At 41.0% G+C, this 22,512-nt stretch overlaps 1 protein-coding gene across 4 annotated transcripts in view; it reads right to left on the bottom strand.

The window, feature by feature from the left end:
- NRG1 (neuregulin 1) overlaps positions 1–22,512 on the bottom strand; it is a 1,091,656-nt gene that overhangs the window by 165,441 nt on the left and 903,703 nt on the right. For all 4 annotated transcript variants that reach the window (XM_032838156.1, XM_032838158.1, XM_032838157.1 and 1 more), the window contains exon 2: positions 8,995–9,172. In XM_032838156.1, the coding sequence (XP_032694047.1) occupies positions 8,995–9,172 (178 nt within the window). The remainder of the gene's footprint in view (positions 1–8,994; positions 9,173–22,512) is intronic.

The raw sequence follows: 22,512 nt of genomic DNA, 5'->3' as shown, positions 1-22,512 counted from the left end.
GAATTACAAAAGAATGGGAATTTATCTTTGAGAAGATTCACATTGCTAGGAGCATAGAAGAACACAAATCGTTCTGAAGATTGAAATAAACAGTGGCACACACTGTCATAAAACTGCGTATTAAATCAACAGTCAACACTCTTTCAACATGGACAGCACTGCGATTTGCATCTGTCTGTGTTTTACTGTTGCATAGAGCCAATAACTTCAGCAGTCTCCACAATTTAAAAACACAGAACCACTGGGGCTGGTTGAGTTTACTGAAGACTTTTCTAAAAGCATCTCCATCTACTCACTCCTGGTCCTGACTTCCTGGGCTCTTGGGATGACAACAAGGAAAGAAGGCAGAAAGCAAAGACAGCAACTCAAAATTCTATGCAAAGCTCCCATAATTTACACTTTCCTAGTTTTATAGTGAATTTTCTGGTCTTCCTGTCATATATTATTAATCAAATTCAATCAGTTGTTCTAATTTAGTTAATAAAAATTCAACTCCTACTATTCTCTTCCAGTCTACTGAATGGAACCACCCATCTGGTCCCCTATGTAAGCCTTATGGTTTCCATCAAGGTGCCTTCACTTGTGCCCTTTCTTCCTCCTAGCATGGGGCGTCCTGTATTTCCAGATACTGGCTGACTTTTCAGGACCACCTCAAGCGCCAATTTTTTCATCAAACCTTTCATAATCATAGAGCTGCTGCCGCTCTCTTCTTTGTCTAAATTCTGATAGCCTGGATTACCTCTTCCATGATCCTCAAAGTTCTTGAAGTAGATCTTATTTTTCCAGCTAGGACATACACTCTGGGCGGGGGGAGTCTATAGTTTAAACTTCTTGGTATGCTCACAGTTCTACGAGGACATACCACTGCTTTGTCCTTGGCACATCTTCAAATGATATTGGATGAATGTGCGAAAAAATGAAGAAAATATTTGGATGCTCTCACTTAAGCTCACTTCAGGACCTAATGTTCCTAAATGTTGGCTGCTGGAAAGGAGGATGCCCTATTAAGAGGGCAGAGACAGTCGGAGGAGGTCCAGACCAAGGCAGCAACAGTCAAACCAGCATGTGGACTGAAAAATTAATGACTAAGAACAATGTCAACAAGTAAACTTGAGAAAACAAAGGAAAGTACTGTACTCAAATAAATTCGGGAGACATTAGGTTAAACAAAAACGGGCTTTCTGTTGGAATTCTTAAATCTTTAAAGAATTTAAAGAATTCTGTCTTTTAAATTAAAAAATTCTTTTTAATTTAAAGAATTAAAGTCTTTAAAGAATTCTGAGGAATTCTTAAGTCTTTAATATGCTAACGTCCGCTGACTCTCTAAGAGGGAAATATATTATTTGGTTATTCTCAAACTTATTTGATGATGGAATCCTTGTCATCCACATAGCATAACTGCTCCTATTTCCTGAAAATGATGGTACACAGAACAAAGTTGATAAAAAGTGGATCTAATATAAAAACAGCCTGTTTAGCTCTAATGGGGGGAGGTCACCAAGGGCCATTTATGCATGGATATTCACATATTAATCAGAGGGATTCACCACAGAAAACTTTCGCTGCAGTCTATCCCTATAAACAAGATAGAACTGTGCTTACAAAGGGTAAGCACCTTGGCAAGTTGATATTAAGATCTAATTATAAACTAGAAAACCTTTTAAAATGATCAAAGTACAATATTGGGATATTAGCATCCCCCCCCCCAATCTAAGTTGTGTTGACCGTTTAAGCCTGGTTTTGGAGTATTCAAATCTGGTGTTTTTCTTAATGGATTATCAGCTATTTATACAAATCTGTCCATACATGCCAAGTTTCCTTCACAACACACACCTGTGAAGACCAATCAGAAACAATACAAATAATACAATAAGCTTGTCCAGCCCCAAACAGCCCAATTAGCTGGAAGAATTTTCATGTACAACCATGGAACCACTAACAATCGTGGATAGATAAATCATGAAGAAGGTCAGTTTGAGGAAAAATATCCTGGTTTTCAACACAGAAGAAAAAGTGAACTAAAATAACACAATGGTAACTTTTCTTGTTAAGCCCCCAGTACTAATTCTAAGGTATCACAACAACCCAAGAATGTACAACACCTCAAGATTATGATCATTCCAAGAATGCTCCTTTCCTATTTATGTAAGTTGAGGGACAGTCCCTGATGGTAATGTGGGGAGTGCTTTCTTGACCCTATGCCATTACTATTTTAACCACTGAATCGGATCAAACTATAAGAAACATGATAAAAAAAGAAAAGAAACATGGTAATCGGTTTTATAGTTAGCATAATCTTAAAGGGACAGTTCTTAAAATAAAAATTCTCCTAACAGAACTACACAGTGTTTCCTGGAGTATTATTCCAAGTGATGTTAATAAATGTTATGCTTAAAAGAATAAGAAAAGGTTTTTTCTATGCTCAAATAAATATTGCATTGAACGAAGTTAAACAGATCTCTTTACAACAGTACCTCTTAGTGGGTTTTATGCAAATATGTACTGTGAATTTCTAAGGCAGGCATCACATGTAGCTAAGGTATCCTTTCAACAGAGGACACCCTCAGGAATTCTAGGACTGAACATCAATGGGCGAAGACCAAGATTCAGTTTAATCAAGATAAGCAGAACAAATACATTCCAGCTCAAAAATCAGTAGCAGAAGTGCAGGTTTGGAGAGACGTGCCTTGACAATAATATATACAGAAAAAAGGATTTCAATTAGCCACGTGTTTAACATTATTCCATTTTAAGCAACTACTAAAAAAAGGAAACTAGAAAAAAAAAGAGACACTTATACACTGTTTGGCCATATTAATATTAAAACAGCATAAATCAAATTGGGTAAGTCTGAATACATTGCTCCCAGGCTGAATCACGTCTAGAATATTTAATTATGTCTTGAAGTGGCATCTGATGAAAAATATCAATAACTAGAGGACTTTAGAAGAGGTTGATCACAATTGAATAGGGCTTATCAATTTTATCACTAGAGAAGATTCTGTTAAAGAAACAGAGGTCCTGGGACGCCTGGGTGGCTCAGTTGGTTGGACAACTGCCTTTGGCCCAGGTCATGATCCTGGAGTCCCAGGATCGAGTCCCGCATCGGGCTCCCAGCTCCACGGGGAGTCTGCTTCTCTCTCTGCCCTTCTCCTCACTCATGCTCTCTCTCACTGTCTCTCTCTCAAATAAATAAATAAAATCTTTAAAAAAAAAAAAAGAAAGAAACAGAGGTCCTACTGACAGGCCAACTATGAACAAGATACAGGTAGCTCTTTAAATATATTTCACGGATGCCATCTAGAAAAGAAGACTAATTGAGGAGGCTCTTGAAGATGGAAATATGTCTAACAGGAAAAAGAAGGCATATTTTGAGTGATAAAGAAGAGTTTTTGAACATTCAAAAAAGGGGAGGGTGCCTTTCCCTTTGGAAAGATTCAAGTCTGGATAACCACCTGTCAAGAATATCTCTATGCAGCGAAGAGATTAAATTAGATCAGTGGTTTCGACTATTTTGAAAAAAAAAAAAAAATCCTGTTTTAAAACAAAAGCTTAAATCAGACCCTCCTATTCAAAACTATCATAAGAAGACAAAAGTGTTTGGGTCGAGGCGGTTGGCAGCCCATTTTCAATTCAGCGGAAACTTAAGATTCTCCAGGGACACAATGGGAAAACCAATGCTCCAGGTGATCCCTGGGACTCCTGTGAACTCCAATGACAGACTGAACTACAAGACTCTTTGATCCATGAGTCCTAGGGCACAGGGTGGGAAGTAGGAAAAGAGAAGAAATAGACGAACCTTTCTTGAAAATTACACATTGCAATGATCTGGGGCTTTGACAAGTATGGATACAACTATCTTGTACTCTCTTCAATTGGCTACCATATGCTCTCCACGGGAAGGAAGTGAACTTGGAAAAAGTGTTGAATCCCCATCCAATCATCATCAAATTTTTTGCTTTTTAATTAATGAGTTTTCTAGAAATCTGGAAGGGGCTGAGGTTTCAGTGGACTTTCATTTTCTAAAAGTGTTAAAAGAGTTAACTCATGCAAAGTGAGTTAAAACAATACTTGGAATCCGGTAAGCTCCCAATAAGTGTTAGCTATCCATTACAATGATCGTTTATATTCCTGCCATATTTAGGATTTTTTAATAAGCATGCATTACTTTTAGATTAAGAAAAACAATACTATGTAAAAATAAATTAATACAGACTGATTTAAAGATTAAAGTTCTAAATTTCTCCTCTTTAATATCAAAACGCAATCTATACACTTTGAATAAGTGCTCAAGGATGGATTCAAGGTTCCAATAACTACTGTCTTCTTGGTCTTTTTAGGCTTGATTCATCCACCACAGTTTACGGGCCAAGACAACTTAACTCCCTGCATATAGGGAATATCTCCTCAGTTTACATATATCCATTCCTCCGATCTCTAAGGAATCATATATGAATGCTGTGAGTGTCTGTGTGAGTGTGTGTGCGTGTGTTCAACACGGCTTCAGATACTGTCCAACTGCCAATAACAAGAAGGGTACGGGGAGGGGGGAGAGCAACTGCCATACTGTATAGAACCAGGCACTACACCAAATGCCTCACATAAGCCATACGAAATAGGCGCCGAGTAGTCCCATTTATATGCTGAAGGAACTGGAAGCTTCCTTACATATAAAATTAAAATGACCTGTAGGAGCTGCTCAGCTAATGCAAGAAGGGAATGTGTGTGAACTTTTCCTAGAAGAGAGTCAAAGGACCCGCGATCACGGACAACAGAAGCAAGAACCCCCTTCCGATTTTTGTAGAAATTTGACAAGACCAATTAGATCCAATTTTAAACACAATTAACACAGGTGAGAGCAGAAAGGAAGAGCTGAGACAGAACTATGGGCAACCAAAGAGTGTGCCATACACAACAAAAATGGGAAGCCAGCCTTTCGTAGGGCTAGCATAGAACAGATATTTAACTGAGGCCAATCTGACAGCCTCAAATTGAACCGGCCGCGTGCCATGCTCTTTAGCCAGTTTTCTTGCTCAAAATGATCCACCAGCAGAAGCAGCAGAACAAAGGGATAAGCAGACGCTGGGGCAGGTTCCATACGCTGCTTTGCCAAATACAACAAACACAAGCTCAGATATAAAGTCAAAGCCATAGGAAGAACATATAAGAAAGTAGTTTATCAGTAGGAACAGGGGCAAAAAGGTGAAATGAAATTGCCGATTGGTGTGGAGTCTTTTCGCAACACGAAGGGATGACAAGGAAATTCCGGCTGCTGTGTACGATCTAGACGATGTGGAAAAGAAACCTAGACTAAGGATGGGAAAAGAGTTAACATTTTTCTTAAAATAAAGACAATCCCAAGGAAATCTTAACCTTCACAGTGAAATTCACCTCTGCTTGGTCGATCAAAGCCTCAGATTAAGTTTAAGAAACCAAACAACTGTTGCAAACCATTAACAGTTTGAATATCTTAGTAAGGGAAAATGATGAATATGTAGGTGAAACTGAAAAATGAGAGTTTTTAAAAATTAAAGACATTTCCCTATGTCTGTAGGTGTCTGTAGCGCTGTGTTGTGCTTTACTCTACACAGCAACATCACCAGGAATTGCGTATAAACAGGAAAACAGGAGGCATAGAGTCAGACCTATTTTAAATAAAAGCTTTACTGGGGTGCCTGGTTGGCTCAGTGGGTTAAAGCCTCTGCCTTCAGCTTGGGTCATGATACCAGGGTCCTGGGATCGAGTCCTGCATCGGGCTCTCTGCTCAGCAGGGATCCTGCCTCCCTTCCCCCCCCCACCCCCGTCTGCCCCTCTGTCTACTTGTGATCTCTGTCAAATAAATTTTAAAAAATAAAAAATAATAAAAATAAAAGCTTTACTATTCATCAACATTAGATCTACGGCAAGAAACGGAACTTCCTTCACACTCAGGGCATTCATTTTTTTAAAAATGGGTATAACAATAATGGTATCCATTCTCTTATTACTTATAGGACAAGTGGAAATAATAGGGGCACCTTGCAAATGTTAATTAAATTTAGATTCAGTTTGGTCCTTTAACCTTAAAAAAACAGATGACAACACTAATGGCTCACTTTATACAAAGGGTCTTCTTTTTGGACGATCAGATATGTTAAAATGTTTTGCCACGAGTAATTTACAGCCACATAAGTGGCATAAAACATCTTTTTGTTCCCGCTTAATTCTTCCCAGCAAGGCTACTGTTTAAAAGAAGTAATTTCTGAATATTGGCCTTTCTGGTATAATGGGATTTTATTAATATGTAGACAGTGCTCTTAGCTGTCTGGACCCATGAAGCCAACATGAAAATGCTTTTCTGAATACTAATGATACTTTTATATATGTCTATCCAAGCCATGTAACAAATTACCTCTACAGGCATATACCTGCAGTTTGCAAAACCATTTTCTCCATACCTGTCCACCTTGCTTCTTCCCAGGCATCCTCAGACTGACTCCTCCCAGTCTGAAGATGCTTTGTTCCATTCCTTCAGCCTAGATAAACCTCTTCTCCCTCCCTTCTTCCTTGGCAGCCTCCTCGGTCCCTGACTGGGTCCCCTTCCCCCACCCGCGCTCGCCTCTTGCTATGGCATCCCATGTCTGTCACTACTGTAGCGCTTAAGACTGAGTATTCTAACTGTTGGCCATCTCTCTGCCCTCTAGACCACTCGTCTCTGTGTACCCAGCATCTAGTCCAGGCCTGAAACAAAACAGCTTGTCCCATAAAGAGCAGAATTCCACATCTTACTCCCCCACTGACCTCTTTACTGTCCTATAAACAGAACTTGCTACTGACGACAATTCCGCTCTTTCTCTGTCATGGCCAGGCTCATCCCACCCAGCCAGGCAAAGGGGATTCTGCCCAATCAGCAGACACAAATCTACCTCCTCAGGAGTCCTCGTGAAGCCCTCTGGGTCTCTTCCTCTTCCCAGCCTCATGGCACTTAGAATTAGTAACCTACAACTTAGCACTGGGCTTTACGACATGTATGATAAGCTGCAGCATACATTAGGGATATCTCCCTGATTGAATCCTGACTTCAAGTAGAATTTACCTTAACATAAATAATAATTTTCTAAATGGTCACTATTTGCAAATCGATGGACCTCCTGAAAATCCTGAAGCACCACCCTCCCCACCCCTAGCCCTAAGAGGCCTGGAACAACTATGTTTCCGATAAGGCTGAACCAGAGAATCCCTATACAATCCATGACCTCCTGGGGGCAGAGATAACACGCATGCTTCTCCCACTTCCCCACACTCCCAGCATAAAGCCTTCTGCGGGCGCTTAAATATTACTGATACCATTTGACAGCCGTGCGGAAAGAAACAAGACATTCTCCTGCACGTGAAGATAACTTAGTTTCTTACTAAAGTGTCTAATTGATGAAAAACAAAACAGACACCAAACTCTACTCCATCCAGTATCTAAAAGTATTTTTTTTCCTTGTTAAACTCCTCTATAAGCATCATAGTTCTTTCTTTCTATTCACTCTACCACTCTACTCCCCTCCCCATATGCACACGCTCTTAAACATGCATGCCTTCCATTTGTAGAAGGAATAAAGTGTTAAGGAACCCAAGAACCCAAGGAACAGATATGTGTTCCTGCTTGGTTTCTTACTACTTGTGTGACTCAAGGCAAGGCAGAATACTTTTCTGAATATTAATTTCTTAATATGCAAAAGTAGGCCCCCTGTACAGTTCAACTTCCCTTACTACTAGGGGAATGTTGTAATAAATAAATAAAATTATGTAAAAAAAAAAAAAAAACACATGCCACTTTGCAGTGTTATTTTCTGTATCTCTGAAGAACCACCTGCTGGAGAAATTAATACCCACTCTTTTTTCCCCTACATCTTATCAGAGTACTTCCAAGTCAAAAGATCTTGCCGACACAATCAGTAACAAGAACAAGCAGCACAGTTAATAAAACCACAGAAACTAGGGGGTTATTGGTTATTACAGCAATTAAACACATTGGGAAGATTCAGTTAAATTTCCATTATAATCACTCTGCTGTCTCTTGCTCGTGAGTGTGTGACAACTTTTTGGTAGGTGTTCTATAAAATCAAAGTACAGGAGGAGATTCTTTTGTTGCTGTTTCTGCTATCATCCCTGGGATTTCACTGGAATCCTCCGAGAGCGCGAGGAAAGAAAATGTAATCTTTCAGCCTAGAAGTACTATTATCCATGCCACACCGATTAAAGGACTGTTTTACAACCAAAACGCTCACATACTTATCTCTTCCCTAATTTCAAAGTGTAGTGTGATAATAGAAGAGGATTTCTTAGGTGAGTAAGTACATAAAAATGGAGAGGATGGGAATAATAAAGGAGCCTCATTTTATAGTAGGTATAGACACCTGTCCAAGATGTTACAGGAACCACATGGAGCCCTTCCAATCCATCATGGTCCTCCAGGATGATTTAAGATTCTGGTAAGCCAAGATCACCCAATGTCTTAATGTCCTACATGGTCACGTAGTTTCACAAAATTGTCAGTCAAAAAAAATCTCATTGGGTATCACTGGATCTATTAACCTCTTACTTGAAAATAGTTCAAATTCAAGCAATGGCGTTCTCTTCCCATAAATCTGGGTATTTACTGAACTTCCTTATGAAGCAGGGGTACTGACCGTGGGAGGCACTGGTACTCTCAACAGCATTTGCCTTTTTTAAAAAAATCTAATTTTAAGATGTAACATATTCCAATTACAGCAGCTCTCACCAAAACTTCTCCCTCTACACCTCCAGCTCTCTCCTCATCCAATCTTTTCTTTCCTCATCTAGAAGTTGCGAGAATCAGAAACAACAATTTCTGGTCATCGTACAATGAACAACCTTTTTCATTTATTAGAGATCATAGCTTTTTGATAAGTGAATTCATGGACTGGGGCTGTACATAAGCTTTATATTTCCTATCATTCAATGGCTAGACACTGCCTCTGCTATTAGATGCATTACACTTACCCTGGCTTTTTTTGTATCTTGATGTTTTGTGGTTTGTTCTTTCGGTTTAATTCGTTCCCATTCTTGAACCATTTGAATTTGAGAGAGGAATATTCGGAGCTGGTCTCGCACCGAAGGACAAGTTTAGAGCCTGCGGCGGACTCCTGGCTCCTCATCTCTTTCAATCGGGGAGGCAAAGCTGAAAAAAAAAGAAAAGAGAAGGAAAAAATTCTGATTATCTTTCAAAGAGAAATACATTAATTTCAGGTAAGCTTGATCAAGACACCATTCCCAAATGTTTTACTACCTGAGAGAGAGACAATGAGTCAGCCAAAATGGACCTCAGCTTGAATGCCCAAATAAAACATACTTGGGCATTGGGGGTGGGGGGACTAGATTATAAAATATTCTAGATGGTTACTTCTAGATCTTTACATTTTTCTGATGCCATTACAAATCCTGGACATGGCTCATTTCAAAACCACTATGCTAGGGGCACCTGGGTGGCTCAGTGGGTTAAGCCTCTGCCTTCCGCTCAGGTCATGATCTCAGGGTCCTGGGATCAAGCCCCACATGGGGCTCTCTGCTCAGCAGGGAGCCTGCTTCCCCCTCTCTCTGCCTGCCTCTCTGCCTCCTTGTGATCTCTTGCTCTGTGTCAAATAAATAAATAAAATCTTTAAAAAACAACAACAACAACACTATGCTAAGGGAGACTATGAATCAGGCCGTCATCATCACCATTATTATTATTAGTTTAAATTCCAATATAGTTAACAATGTTCTTTGAGTTTCAGTGTATAATATACAGGCCATTATTTTTAAAGCACGTTCACATCTCAGATCACAAATTATCTTCATCCTAATTCTTTAACTAGGTACAGCAGTCCTCATAACCAGGTTTTAAATGGGGAAGTTTAATTGCAGAGATGGGTAAGTGACTGACTTTCCATGGTTCTAATGTTTCTGGACAGTCAGTCAGACTAGGCTATCGTCAGAGGTGGCCCAAGGAACAAAGAGAATTCATCACTCTTAACAATGTTCCTTTCTTCAAGACAGAAATTCTTTGGCAACAACGCTCTTTTATTGGAACTAAAGTTGCTGTCCTACAGTGAATGACCATTCTAGATGCCTACTATGCTCCTGTCAAATTATCAGTTTGACTGCATTTAGCTCTTCCATAGCTTCTCCATAGAGACAGGAAGTACTGAAGTTGTGCGTTAGCCTGTAGAATACATGGAACACCTATATACCATTCCTTTTTTCAGCAGGACTGCTTAGAAGAGTATCATTTCTCTATTTAAATATTTATGGATAAAATGTTATAAGACCTGAGATTTGCTTCAAAATAAAATGGTAGTGGGGAATGGACAGACATAAAAATGAAACAAATTTCCTGATTAGTTAGTTGGTCATTGCAGAAGTCAAGCAACAGGTATACATGGTGTTTGGGGATACCAAAGATTCAATATAGTACACCTGGTTTTGTCATAATAAAAGTTTTTGAAAAAGAAAAAAAATAAGAGCATAATGAGTGGACTTTCCTCTGCATACAACAGTTCACTTAATAATCCACATCACAGAACCCGAGCTCTCAAACAACTCTGTTTCCACCGAGGCTTAGAGAAGCCAACTACAAAGTCCACTTCTGCTCCAGTCCAGGTTTTAACAGAAAATCCCGAAAAACAAACCCACAGCAAATTAAGACCGCTCCTCCCTGATCCAGGGCATAATTATTTACTGGGTATGGTGACCAGGACTCCAAGGACAGCAATCAGAGCCACGTCAGACACGAATAGGAAATGAAGTGCCTTTCCTACTCAGGGTCTGTTTGCTTTTCTACAATTCTGCCCTTACCAAGTAAATCAAAAAAATGTCAGGAATAAGCGTAGGAAGGTTCCTACAAATTATAGCAAAAAAACATTTGAACACTGTGATGTCTCAGCAGTGCTCTTAAAATTACACGTCCCCTTTTTATTTACTTAGGGACTAGGAGAGGCCATGGGGTAGCAGACACTTGAGGCGCACACCCAGGGACAAGGTAGAAAACTCATTTCACCTGTTCTTTGCCTTTGGTACCTGTTGATTTTGTCTGGTTCTTGTTTTCTGACAGCTTGAAAATACGATTTACTTCTGAACAGATTTTACAGGAGTTTCTCTTTAAGATGGGGTCTGTGAATCTCTCTTTCAGAGGTTTTTAAAAACAGACTAAATTCTCGTCTATCTGGAATTGTGTCCGCATGGTCTCATTAACTCCTTAAGATCATCTTCGATTTTGTTCAGCCCAGTGAGGGTTTTGAAGGAACAGATTTGCTGGAGCTAAACGGCACCAAAGAAACCGGCTTATGTATATTGAGAAAAATAAATTGCCTTGTTATTTCACGTATTAAACTAAAAGAACTAGTTTGATATTTTTTTTTCACTGAGTTTTCCATTTAACTTGGCACATGACCCAAACTCTCAAGGTTTATTCCCTTGCCTCGCAGCAAAATGTTTTCACCGCAGTATTTCAGAAATCCTTAACTCTCCATAAGCACCGTGTCCCCTCACCCACCACTCCACACCACTGCTTATCAATACTGTCTCCAAAGAAACCTGCCAGACTTTGTATTATTTAGGTCGAATTGGACAATTTTTCATCAAATCATTTGCATCTTTTTCCTTTTCTCTCATTCCCTTTCTCCCTCGTACCTCTCCTTCCCCTCCTGTCTCTTTATCTACCTATCTATGATTTATTTATTTAGAATCTGGGTTTCAAATGTGAGAAAACAATCAGACAAATTCAAATGGTGGGATATTCTGCGAAACAACTGGTCTACACTTCAGAAGTGCTGATGTCACGAATGATCACAGGAGACAGAGCCTGAGCACTGATGGAGATGAAAGGTGATTAAAAGACCTGACAAATACATCCAACGTGTAGCTTACACCGTGTAGCTGTCACTGACTCCTGAGTCACCGGAAACTCTCTGAAAGCTGTTATTGGGACTCGTGGGGAAACCTGAATCAAGGTATTGTATCATCGTGGAATTTCTCAAGTGTGGGCACTGTGTTGCGGTTACGCTTAGATGGCATCTGCCGCGGTATTCGGGGTGAAATGTCATGGTATCTACAGTTAAATGTCAAACAGTTCAAGCAAATAAGGGAACGCATGCATACATAGCCACATCAACACACACACACAGAAAAAGAAAAAAAGGAATCTTGGTTTCTCTCTGTTTTTTTGCCTTTTTCGTCTGCTCTTGATGCAGTTCAATAAAAGGCTCAGGATTTCATTAGGTTTTAAAATCTTGGTTGAGCAGGCCATCGGGAAGGGGATTCCTGGGAATATTTGAGTTTTCATTTACAAATGTATCTCCTAAAATTATAGCCTCCATCTAGATTCTGTGAGTGAGGGGTGCCCGGGTGGCTCAGTCGGTTAAGCATCTGCCTTCGGTTTAGGTCATGATCTCAAGGTTCTGGGATCGAACCCCACCCCATGTCCGGCTCCCTGCTCAGTGGGGAGCCTGCTTCTCCCTCTCCCTCTCCCCCTGCTTGTGCTCTGTCAAATAAATAAATGAATACATTAAAAATAAATAAATTCTGTGAGTGGGAGGGCCCTGAAATCCTCATATGGTTCAATGCCATATCCATGACTTCAGGGCTCCAATCCCTCCTTCGGTGGGAGGAAAACAATCACTCATCTGGCAAGTCAATGCTTTCCCCTTCCTCTGGCTTTTCACATACAAAGACCCGCACCTCTCTCGTTTTCAAGAGATGATCTGCGATGTAGCGCTGCAGAGACCCTCAGGCAGAAAGTCTATTCTCAGTGAAAGCATCTGCTGCAGAAGCTGACTCCGTGTATAAACATCTCTTCATGTTTGGGCTTCTGGTGTATCTGTACTGAGGAGCCCGAGTCCCTCTGACTTGCACCGAGTTGCAAGTCCATCAGGAGTGCACAAGTTCCCAGCTATTCTAACTCTGCAACCCAACAAGTTCGCTTGGAACAATGTCCCTGCTGTATCCTTCAGCGGTGACCATCTAGGACGTGAGGATACACCATTTTTCAGAGAAAGGCTCTTTCAAGGAGCTAACTTAAAGTCTTGCAGAACATAAATGAAGAGACAAATCTGTATCCCACCAACAGAACCACACACCCCTGTGGCCTTGGTCCTCGGTGTTGTCAGTGGGACCTTCCAAGAAGTACCATACAGACTTCCACACTCATCTTGCTGGTGCCCAGATTCAAGTATCCTGGAGACTTGGCAATGACCTAAAATTCTTCTCTGTCTCCTTACATAACCACACTAATGGAATAGCCCAGAATATTTCAGATTTTCCATAAAATGCAAACTAATATTGAGCACCTATGATTTGTGCATTTTTTCTCATCTACCCATAATGAGGTAGTTGAAGAAATTTTCTCTTATTAGATTATAAAGTAATAACTATATTTTAATGGAAAACATTTCACTATGTATGTTTCCTAGTCAATGCTTTGCTCCCATGAAATAATCTCATTTCGTTAACAAAAACCTACTCCACCAAGTACTTCCTAATACTCAGAAGTTCCTAAGGCCGAGGGTCATTCCTAAACTGGAAAGCAACGTTTTTTCACTGAGTCCTTGGATTTTAACACTGCAAAGAAAAAAATGTGTATTTGCCTCTCAGTCCCCAGCTAAGAGTAAATGGTCCGTCAATTAAAAATTGCTTTAAGGCAAAGGATGCTAAGTTAATGCTTTGTGTTCTGAGAATCTCAGACATGATTTAATTGTCTTTGGTCTGCCACCATTCAGAATTTCACTTTCGATGCGTTTCTGGAGAGGCAGCAGTTCCACTCTCGAAAACAACATAACAATAGAGCAAGTGTTGGGCAGTGTTCGCTGAAATCGATTTCGAACTTGCTTGACACTGATATGAATGTACTGACACCCTTAGAAATAGATCAACAGAGACAAGACACTGAAGCGCAAAGAAAAGCAGCCTTTAAGAAACAGAAACTCCAGAACCTTCAGAGGGATATCACACATTTTACAGGCATTTTTTTAAAGATTTTATTTATTTACTTCTTTGACAGACGGAGATCACAAGTAGGCAGAGAGGCAGGCAGAGAGAGAAAGGAGGAAGCAGGCCCCCTGCTGAGCAGAGAGCCCGATGCGGGGCTCAATCCCAGGAACCTGGGATCATGACCTGAGCCGAAGGCAGAGGCTTAACCCACTGAGCCACACAGGCACCCCTACAGGCATTTCTTTTTAAGGGCTTGAAGTGTTTTAAAGCCTTTTAGATCACAAACATAGTCTTCCGACTCTAACTCAATGCAAGCAGATATACCAAGACATTTAAAAAGTCTATTTTTGCACTTCTATGTTTCTTTTTCTTTTCCCTTAAGACTTTATTTATTTATTTATTTAGAGATGGGGAGGGGAAGGGGCAAGAAAGGGAGAGAGAATGCCAAGCAGCCTCCCCGCTGAGCACAGAGCCCCACATGGGATTTGATCCCACGGCCCTGAGCTCATGACCTGAGTCGAAACCAAGAGTCAGACACTGAACCCACTGAGCCACCCGTGCATCCCTAAACTTCTACGTGTCTTATTTGATAATGTCACACAGCACAGGAAAAAACGTAATTGTGTCCCGAATCTTTATTTTACATTCTGACCACACAGAACTTAAAGCCGTATGTTCATTTATTCCAGACTTTGATGTGTGAATAAATACTTCTGCTCCAGGTAAAATAAATGCGTAAAAAGAACGATTCCCCGAAGGGACCCCTCCTGTTTTAATCGCCTACCATGCATGTGTTTTAAAAATATATTCTGTGCTGCTGCTTCGAATACTGCACTGCATTGTTAAGAACAGGAAACCAATTTTAGCACGTGCGTGGAACCAGGATACGCTGACAGCGTGTGACCCTAGATAAGTTGTTGTTTCTGTGTGTGGAGCATCTGACCACGCAGAGCCAGCTCCTGTCGTGACTCTCCCTGTCGGACTAGTCCATCTGAAGAGCTCCACCACACCGAACGAATTAAACAGGAAACCTGCAAAATATTATCAAATACCAGTGAGCTTGCGGCTGCGATCCCGGGGACAGCTTCCCCTCCCCACCCACTCTTCAGTCCTGACATCACACACGTGCAGATCGCACAGTGAAAACTGGCTGTTGGTGAATGAGAGCCGCACATATACCTCCACTCAGTCCTTTAAGCAGAACGATGGCCCTTTTCTGTAGTCATGTTACAGGCAAATGAGTTACTGGCCTCCCAAATTCCTTTCCCAGTCAGATTTCTCCCTCCCCAGACCATCTTACGGGGAAGATTATGGTCTGGCACAGAGCGGAGGCAGCTAATGCTTTGCCATCTGGTCTTCTGAGCTGTGCTCACCGCTCTAAGCTTAAAAGGGAAAATGTATCTTATCAGGTTAAATTTTGTAAATACAGCTGTGTCAAAGACAGCAAATCCTGGCGCAGAGGTAGTTCAAAGTGCTCCTTGGATTACCACCCTGGCTCCTGATGCACGGAGTGGTCCAAAGACATGGTAAGAACCTTACAACCCAGCAGACTCCCTGTGTGTTGCCGCACGTGGGAACACGTGTTCACATGTGTTCACACCGGCCCATGCTCCTGCTGAGTCATCCTTCAGATAGACTGTCCCTGCCTCCGCTTAACTGAGTCCCCCGTGAACTAAAATGCACCTGCTCTTTGTCCCTGTGTATTCAGCAGAGATATCTGGAGGATGAGCTCAAACACGAGGGCAACTTTGTTTGAGAGAAAGTCACTATAAGATTCAAGGTTTTATTATAAAGTATTCTCAAGCTGACTCTGTATCACTGGCAGCAAACCAAACCCAACCAGAAAACACGTTAGGAATATGCTTCCAAGTGTGGTTAGGATAGCTGGACTCCAGAAATACCACGTTAGCAGGTCTGTGTCCAACTTCTTATATGGTGCAAGGGGTTGTGTTCACACTGCTGAATACCTTTATGAGCATACCGGATAATCCTCGTAACATATGCACGGAACACATCATTACACAACATAAAACAATAAAATGGGGGGCAGTATTTCAACATCTGACTTCAAATATTCACAGTGGTGGTGTCTCTACAGACAAACTCTGATTGCCCAGACACATCCGTTTCCGTTGGAGGGGAATTTTACCTGTGGATGGGCTCCATCCTCCCAGTTAACTGCTACAAGTTGAGTGAAACAATAGGATTCTTTTAAATGTCCTATTTGAGGGGATGAGCCACAATCAGCCCCATCAAAAGGTGGCATATTCTAAGACCCCAGAGAGTAATAATCACATTGCATATCTGAATGCCATACCCAACAGGCAGCATTGAAGAAAAGCACATGTAAAGAAAGAGGAATTTATCATTTAAGGAGTTTATCCCTACCAAATCAAAGGAGATGTAAGAATAGTTATTAGTAGGTGGTCATAGTCTCTATTTGAAGGATTAGGCTATTGGTTGTGGTGGCGGAGGTGGTGGTGGGGTGTGTGTGTGTCCATTTTGATTAACACTGTATTCAAACATTCAAATGGCTACATTTATTAGATGCAAGATGCATAGGATTTGAGGGGTCTAGCACAAAGCAGAACCTCAAGTGCTTGTAAATAGAACAAAGGATCTAGAAGATACTGAGAAAGTAGAGACCCAGGTCCAAAAGCTATTCCAGAGGCCACGCCTACCTTCTCAGAAGACTTATTATTGCTTAGAACAAAAGGGCCCCATGATATTATTTTTTGTTTTAATGCATTCTACCGGATTAGGACTCTTTATTCTCTCTGCCATATAATGCCAAAGATAAGGAAATGTTAAATATAACAGGAAAATTGTCAAATTAAGTAGTAGTCACTCCTTGGGAATTTTCATGTTCTCCTCTATTTCTCTTCTCTGGTCATCACTGTTCAAACATTCTCTGTGGGAAGCCAGTCTCAGTGAGGATGCCGGTCATGGCGACTATGGCCCTTCCTGTGCTCTCAGGGTCCTACACAGGAGTCTCACCAGAAGCCAGGTGTTCACCCACTGCAGCAAGAGGAGCCCACACATGGAAATATTATCTCCTCTGTCTCCAAATCAAAGTCGATCGTCTTTGTTGATGGCCCCTAGTCCACAAGGTATAAGTTTGCTCCCTTAACTAGTAAGTGTGCTCTTTTTTTATAGTCAATACATATCCCCAAATTTACCATTTCTCTGCAACAGTGGGTAATTATTTTACAAGTGAGGACAGGGTGGGCAGTTATATGGGAACTTGAACTTGCCTGATGTCACAAGGCTAACACACACAAGGCTAACCCATAGGGACTTGAACCTGGGACTATCCTCTCCGGCAAGGGGTGCTTCTGTGCAGCCTGAAAGGAAGGCAGGAAAAGGGGAGGAGGACCGCAGACTCAAAATGGGACAGACTACTCCATTCCACAGCCACTGCGGTAATTTTCTGTTTCTCATAATAAGCTATATAAACCAGATCACCTCTCCACGTATGTCTGTGGGAGATTTACGGCACTGCAAAATTCTACGGGGGACAATAAGTGCAGATTTATTAGGTAAGAGAATTTTTCTGCCTGAAAATTGATACTATGTTTGTTGAAATTAGCAGTCTTCTTCTCTATGGTTCTATAGTTCTGTGCCCAGTATTTCATAAGCTGAGGGCCAAAGATAAAATTATAAAACTACCAGAAGAGTGTTCCAAAAGTCTATGAGATGAAGTTAAAATAAGGCCCTCTTAGTACTTTGCATTAACTGCTTTAGAATAGCAACAGCTAACACTTATTGAGTACCTATTGTGTGCCAGGCACTCTTCCAAGAACTTTATGCCCACTCTTTTTAAGTTTTATAACCATTCCAGGAGATACGTATTACCATCATTATGCCCAATTTACAGAGGAGGAGATAGACACAGAGACGTAAATCTACCTCCTACTGTCACACAGCTGGTAATATTGGCACCGGTATCTAGACCCCAGAAGTCTGACTTCAGAGCTCCTGCTCTTAAGTAGTAAGCAATAAACAATTATTTGCTATGCTGGCTAGGCTCCTAGGTCAAATGTCAAATGTTATGTACTGATATCTTAATAGTAACCATAGTTTCCTGATTACATCTGGGATATACTACATGACAGCTTGTTTCTGTACATATTCCCGGGACAAAACACTTGAGAGAGAAAGGAGATATGAAAATGGCTGAATTTTCTAAGCCACTTTGATGATGTGTAGGGAAATCAAACAAGACAGAACACTTGAAATTGGTATACCAAAACAATTTTTTTTGAACTGGGTGACTATCTGTCATCTGCCAAACGTCACAAGAGTAAACCATCCTCTATCTCCCTCCCACGTTCACTGAAACCCGATATCCCTTGTGTGAGGATACAGCAACAAGAGGGTCTTAACAGATGAAGGTCCTCCTTTCAAGGTGTATGCGGGGACAATGGATGCTGGAGTAAATCAAAGCGGAGCTGCTGGCGGCTTCAGGCAAGTGTTCAGCACGGCTGCCTAATGAGTGCTGTCCCCACAGCTGCCCCCAATTATAGGTGCACCTCACTCATGGACAGAACTTAGACGATGTCCCACCAGCTTCATTTAATGGCATCCGTACACAGGGTTGAAATGGATGCATTTCAGCTTGGCCTAACTGATGTGCAGCAAATTTCATGTGATGTAAGTTTATAAATTTGATCTTCTCTGTGGTCAGAAAGTAGTGCTTTCTTTCTCATTTGTTGCACAAACCTGCCATATTCCACTCCACGACGTCACTTAAAAATGGAGAAATGGAGAAATATCTCATCACTGCAAATTTGATACTATATTTATTTGTTTTCTTATTGGAACGAGGCTTTTTCTCTTCTGATGTGTTTATTGCTTAAGTAAATTTAGCACATTAGCATGACCGTGAGGCATTAATATTTATCTTCATAACCATGATTTCTTTGTTCGAACTGAATTACAATCATTTAATTAACTGATGTCACGAAAATTCTCTTTTTTTCATTTGAAAGAAGGAAATTATACAGACAGACGTTCTAAACCGGATAAAATTCCCAGGTAAGATGAGTTAGCCCTTGATTATAATTAATTTTAAACAGTGACAACTATGTGAAGACTTTTAAATGTGGCGTAAAACAAGTGCATAAAACCTAAAGCCTGGTTTGTGAGCAAAGCCCTTCACCGATCTACCAATGACAGTTCCCCATGATCTATTTTTCACATGGCCATTTCAAATTTATTCTTTCTATGCAGAAGAAGAAAAAAATTTTTAGCAGTGCTAACCATAAAATAAATGCATTCTTTTGGGACGTCTATGATCTATTTCTTCGTTATTTAGGCTGGTCAGCTTTCCTGGCAACCACACGTTTCTGACTATTCTTTTTTATTCACAGATAACTTAATAAACTGGATGACAGGGGCGCCTGGGTGGTTCAGTGGGTTAAACCTCTGCCTTCCGCTCAAGTCATGGTCTCAGGGTCCTGGGATCAAGTCCCACACAGGGGTCTCTGCTTGGCAGGAAGCCTGCTTCCTCCCCCCTACCCCGCCTGCCCCTCTGCCTACTTGTTATCTCTCTCTCTGTGTCAAATAAATAAATAAAAATCTTTAAAAATAAAATAAAATAAACTGGATGACACTGGAAGGTACAATGCCAGGATGGAAAAGAGCCTTCCTGACTCACTGAGGCCCACCAGATCAAAGCTAAATTTCTCTCCACTCTGTTCACTACAGTAGTAAATAACCAGCCATGCATCCCTTCTTACACAGAGCCTCAGGTCTGACTTTCTGAAGATCTTTAAAGCCTGGGTAGCTTTTTGCATTTTTTAAGCAGGTCCGCACACAACCTAACAATTGAATCCTTATCATTTTGCTTCTACCCCACAGGAAAGACCAGAGAAGGCAATTTTCTTATCTTTAGGTTCCCAGGGTCATGCATTGGGTGAAGAGGAGGAAAATGACCAGAGTCAAATTAAACAGACTGTTCGTAGTAAGAAAATCTGGGCTACATCACTGATCATCTAAAACAATCTAATTTTGTCACCTATCCCACAGAGCTCCAAGGCTGGGACTCTTTCCTGTCCAGAACTCACAAGTCAAACTGTAAGATTAGAGCCAAAGTAGTCTGGTTTCAGACAACACACACACACAAACCACTCTTTCTCTCTCTCTCCCTAAGGAAAACTTAAAATTCATAGCTTCCCTTATTTTACATAAAAAACAAATGCATTAAAGCATCTTTTGAAAATAAAGTGAGCTGCTTCCCAGACATTCTGAGATAATCCTTTGGTGCCTAAATTGCAATCACATTTTCCCAGCACGGAGATTCACAAACATGACACAAAAGAAACGTAAATGAAGCTGACTTAGCATGTCAACATGCAGCTTTCTTTCCCTCCCCAGGGACTGGCATGCAACTAGAAATACCTTTCATTTTGTTTGTTTTTCTTTAGAAAGATGTTTAATTAGATTCCCTGCTAATAGTTCCTAGTCCCTGAATTTAAACCCCTAACTCCGCGCAAAACGTCCTGCACTTCTCTCTCTAGCTTTCGAGAATCTTTATTAATGATAAGAATGGGCGGTCAGCAAACCTGGGGTCCAGAGCTTGTTTGGTCTATGGGATTAGGGAGTTGTATAATTACTCTGAACCTCAATAACCCTGTACATAAAAGCGGGGGGCGGGGGGAGAGTACCCTGGGCCTTATCTATTTCACACAGTTGTGAAAATCTAATTAAAAAATGATAGTGAAAGCACCTTGCATCTTGAAAAAAAATGAGTTATGAATAGTGCCTGTTTGACTTCCATGATCTAGAAATCGTCTGAAAAGTAAGAAAAGAGTAGGTCCTATAAATGCAGACGGCACAAAATTACAAAAGTAACACCTGAAAAACTGTATAGAGCTTTGGTCATTCCTCAAAGACCACCGCCCCCAGAAAGGCAGCTGGAAGCCATCAAGAGGGGTCACTGAAATGTTCAAAGGGAAGGAAGGGCTGCCCGTGTATAGAAATAGACTAAACATCACCGAATTCTCAAGACTGATAGAGGAAGGCCAAGGGAGGAAAGCCATGAGTCCTTAAAGTCATCAAAATTTTATATTCATAGAACCCTCGAAGCATGAAGCAAATTGTTTTAGAATAGGAAAAGGAAATGAACCTTTTTTGGCACAATAAGAAGTATGATTTGGAAAATGCTTATTCTGAGAGTTTGTGTAGGAAAAGGACTCAGGAAGCAGCATGCAGGAGGAAAAGGCGGCTTTGGGGTCCGGCAGTCCAGTTTCCAACTCCAACCTGGTGAGTTCCCTGGCCCTAGGTGGGACGCAGCCCCTCATCTACAAGGCAGGTCTGCGTCACACAGGATGGAGGGGGAGACCGAGGACACCGCACCCTGCATTTTGAACAGGAAAGATTCATAAGGAATTCATTACATTCATAGATGGAACTAAAAGAGAACTCATGGTTAGGTCATTAAAGCTGCCTTCGTAGAGTGCAACCTTCACCATCTGTGACCCACTCTGGGCAGAGTCTGAGGGCATTCCTTGTACGTCTAGCACTTAGCCTCCTGTTTACAAAGCACTTTCATACATGATCTCATCTCAGCATGAAATGGGGTACTCAAGACAGTGAAACCTGAATAAGGCTGGTAGTTAGGCAGCAGTATTACACCAATGTTAATAGACCAAGGGAACGGGACACGGGACAAGGGGCATATGGGAACTCTGTCCTATCTATGCAACTCCTCCATAAATCTAAATTATGCCCCGCCCCCGGAAACACACTCCAGATGGCTTGGCCAACTTATATATTTTTTGAATAGTAAGTTAGGTGTCCTTCTTCTGGGTTCCCATAAAGTCATCACTATGCCTTTTGATACAATGCACTTTATAGGTGTTTGTTCAATCAAGGAGACTCAGGGGCTTTTTTTTTTCTTTAATTCATCTTTTATCCTAGTAACCAGAATAGTGCACAATAGTATTGAATAGATAAACTAATAAAGAAATAAGGTCAATCTGTGATCCAAACACTCCGTGTCAGAGGAGCCCCTAGTTTCTCTTAACACACAAGATTTATGTAAAAACACTGGTTTTACCAAGGTTATCACCACCTTTCTTGTTATATTTAATGTTATATTAACCAATTATATGGTCTCATTCTTTAAAGATTTTTATTTATTTGACAGACAGAGATCACAAGTAGGCAGAGAGGCAGGCAGAGAGAAAGGAGGGGAAGCAGGCTTCCCCCTGAGCAGAGAGCCCAATGCGGGGCTCGATCCCAGGACCCTGAGATCATGACCTGAGCCAAAGGCAGAGGCTTAACCCACTGACCCCATATGGTCTCACTGTTATAGAGAGCTGGCTCTATCCTCTTAGATAGTTCTTGATTTCCATTCTTGTAAGAAATGTTAGTGTGTCTATGAAAATAGACACCACAGTTTTAAATACTCAAGATACAGACCTGAATAAGAAAAACACGATCACTACCCTCCTGGAGCTTACAGCCTGGGGTGGGGGCAGGAAGAAGAAGAGCCTATTAACCAATCAGGCGGTAGCATGATTTCTGAAATAAATTCCTTATCTTTGCAAT

This window comes from Lontra canadensis, unplaced genomic scaffold (genome assembly GCF_010015895.1).
Source record: "Lontra canadensis isolate GAN:19392208 unplaced genomic scaffold, GSC_riverotter_1.0 scaffold102, whole genome shotgun sequence".
Classification (NCBI taxonomy): Eukaryota; Metazoa; Chordata; class Mammalia; order Carnivora; family Mustelidae; genus Lontra; species Lontra canadensis.
The sequence above is the reverse complement of the archived record's forward strand: the minus strand, read 5'-3'. Positions and strand labels throughout refer to the sequence as shown.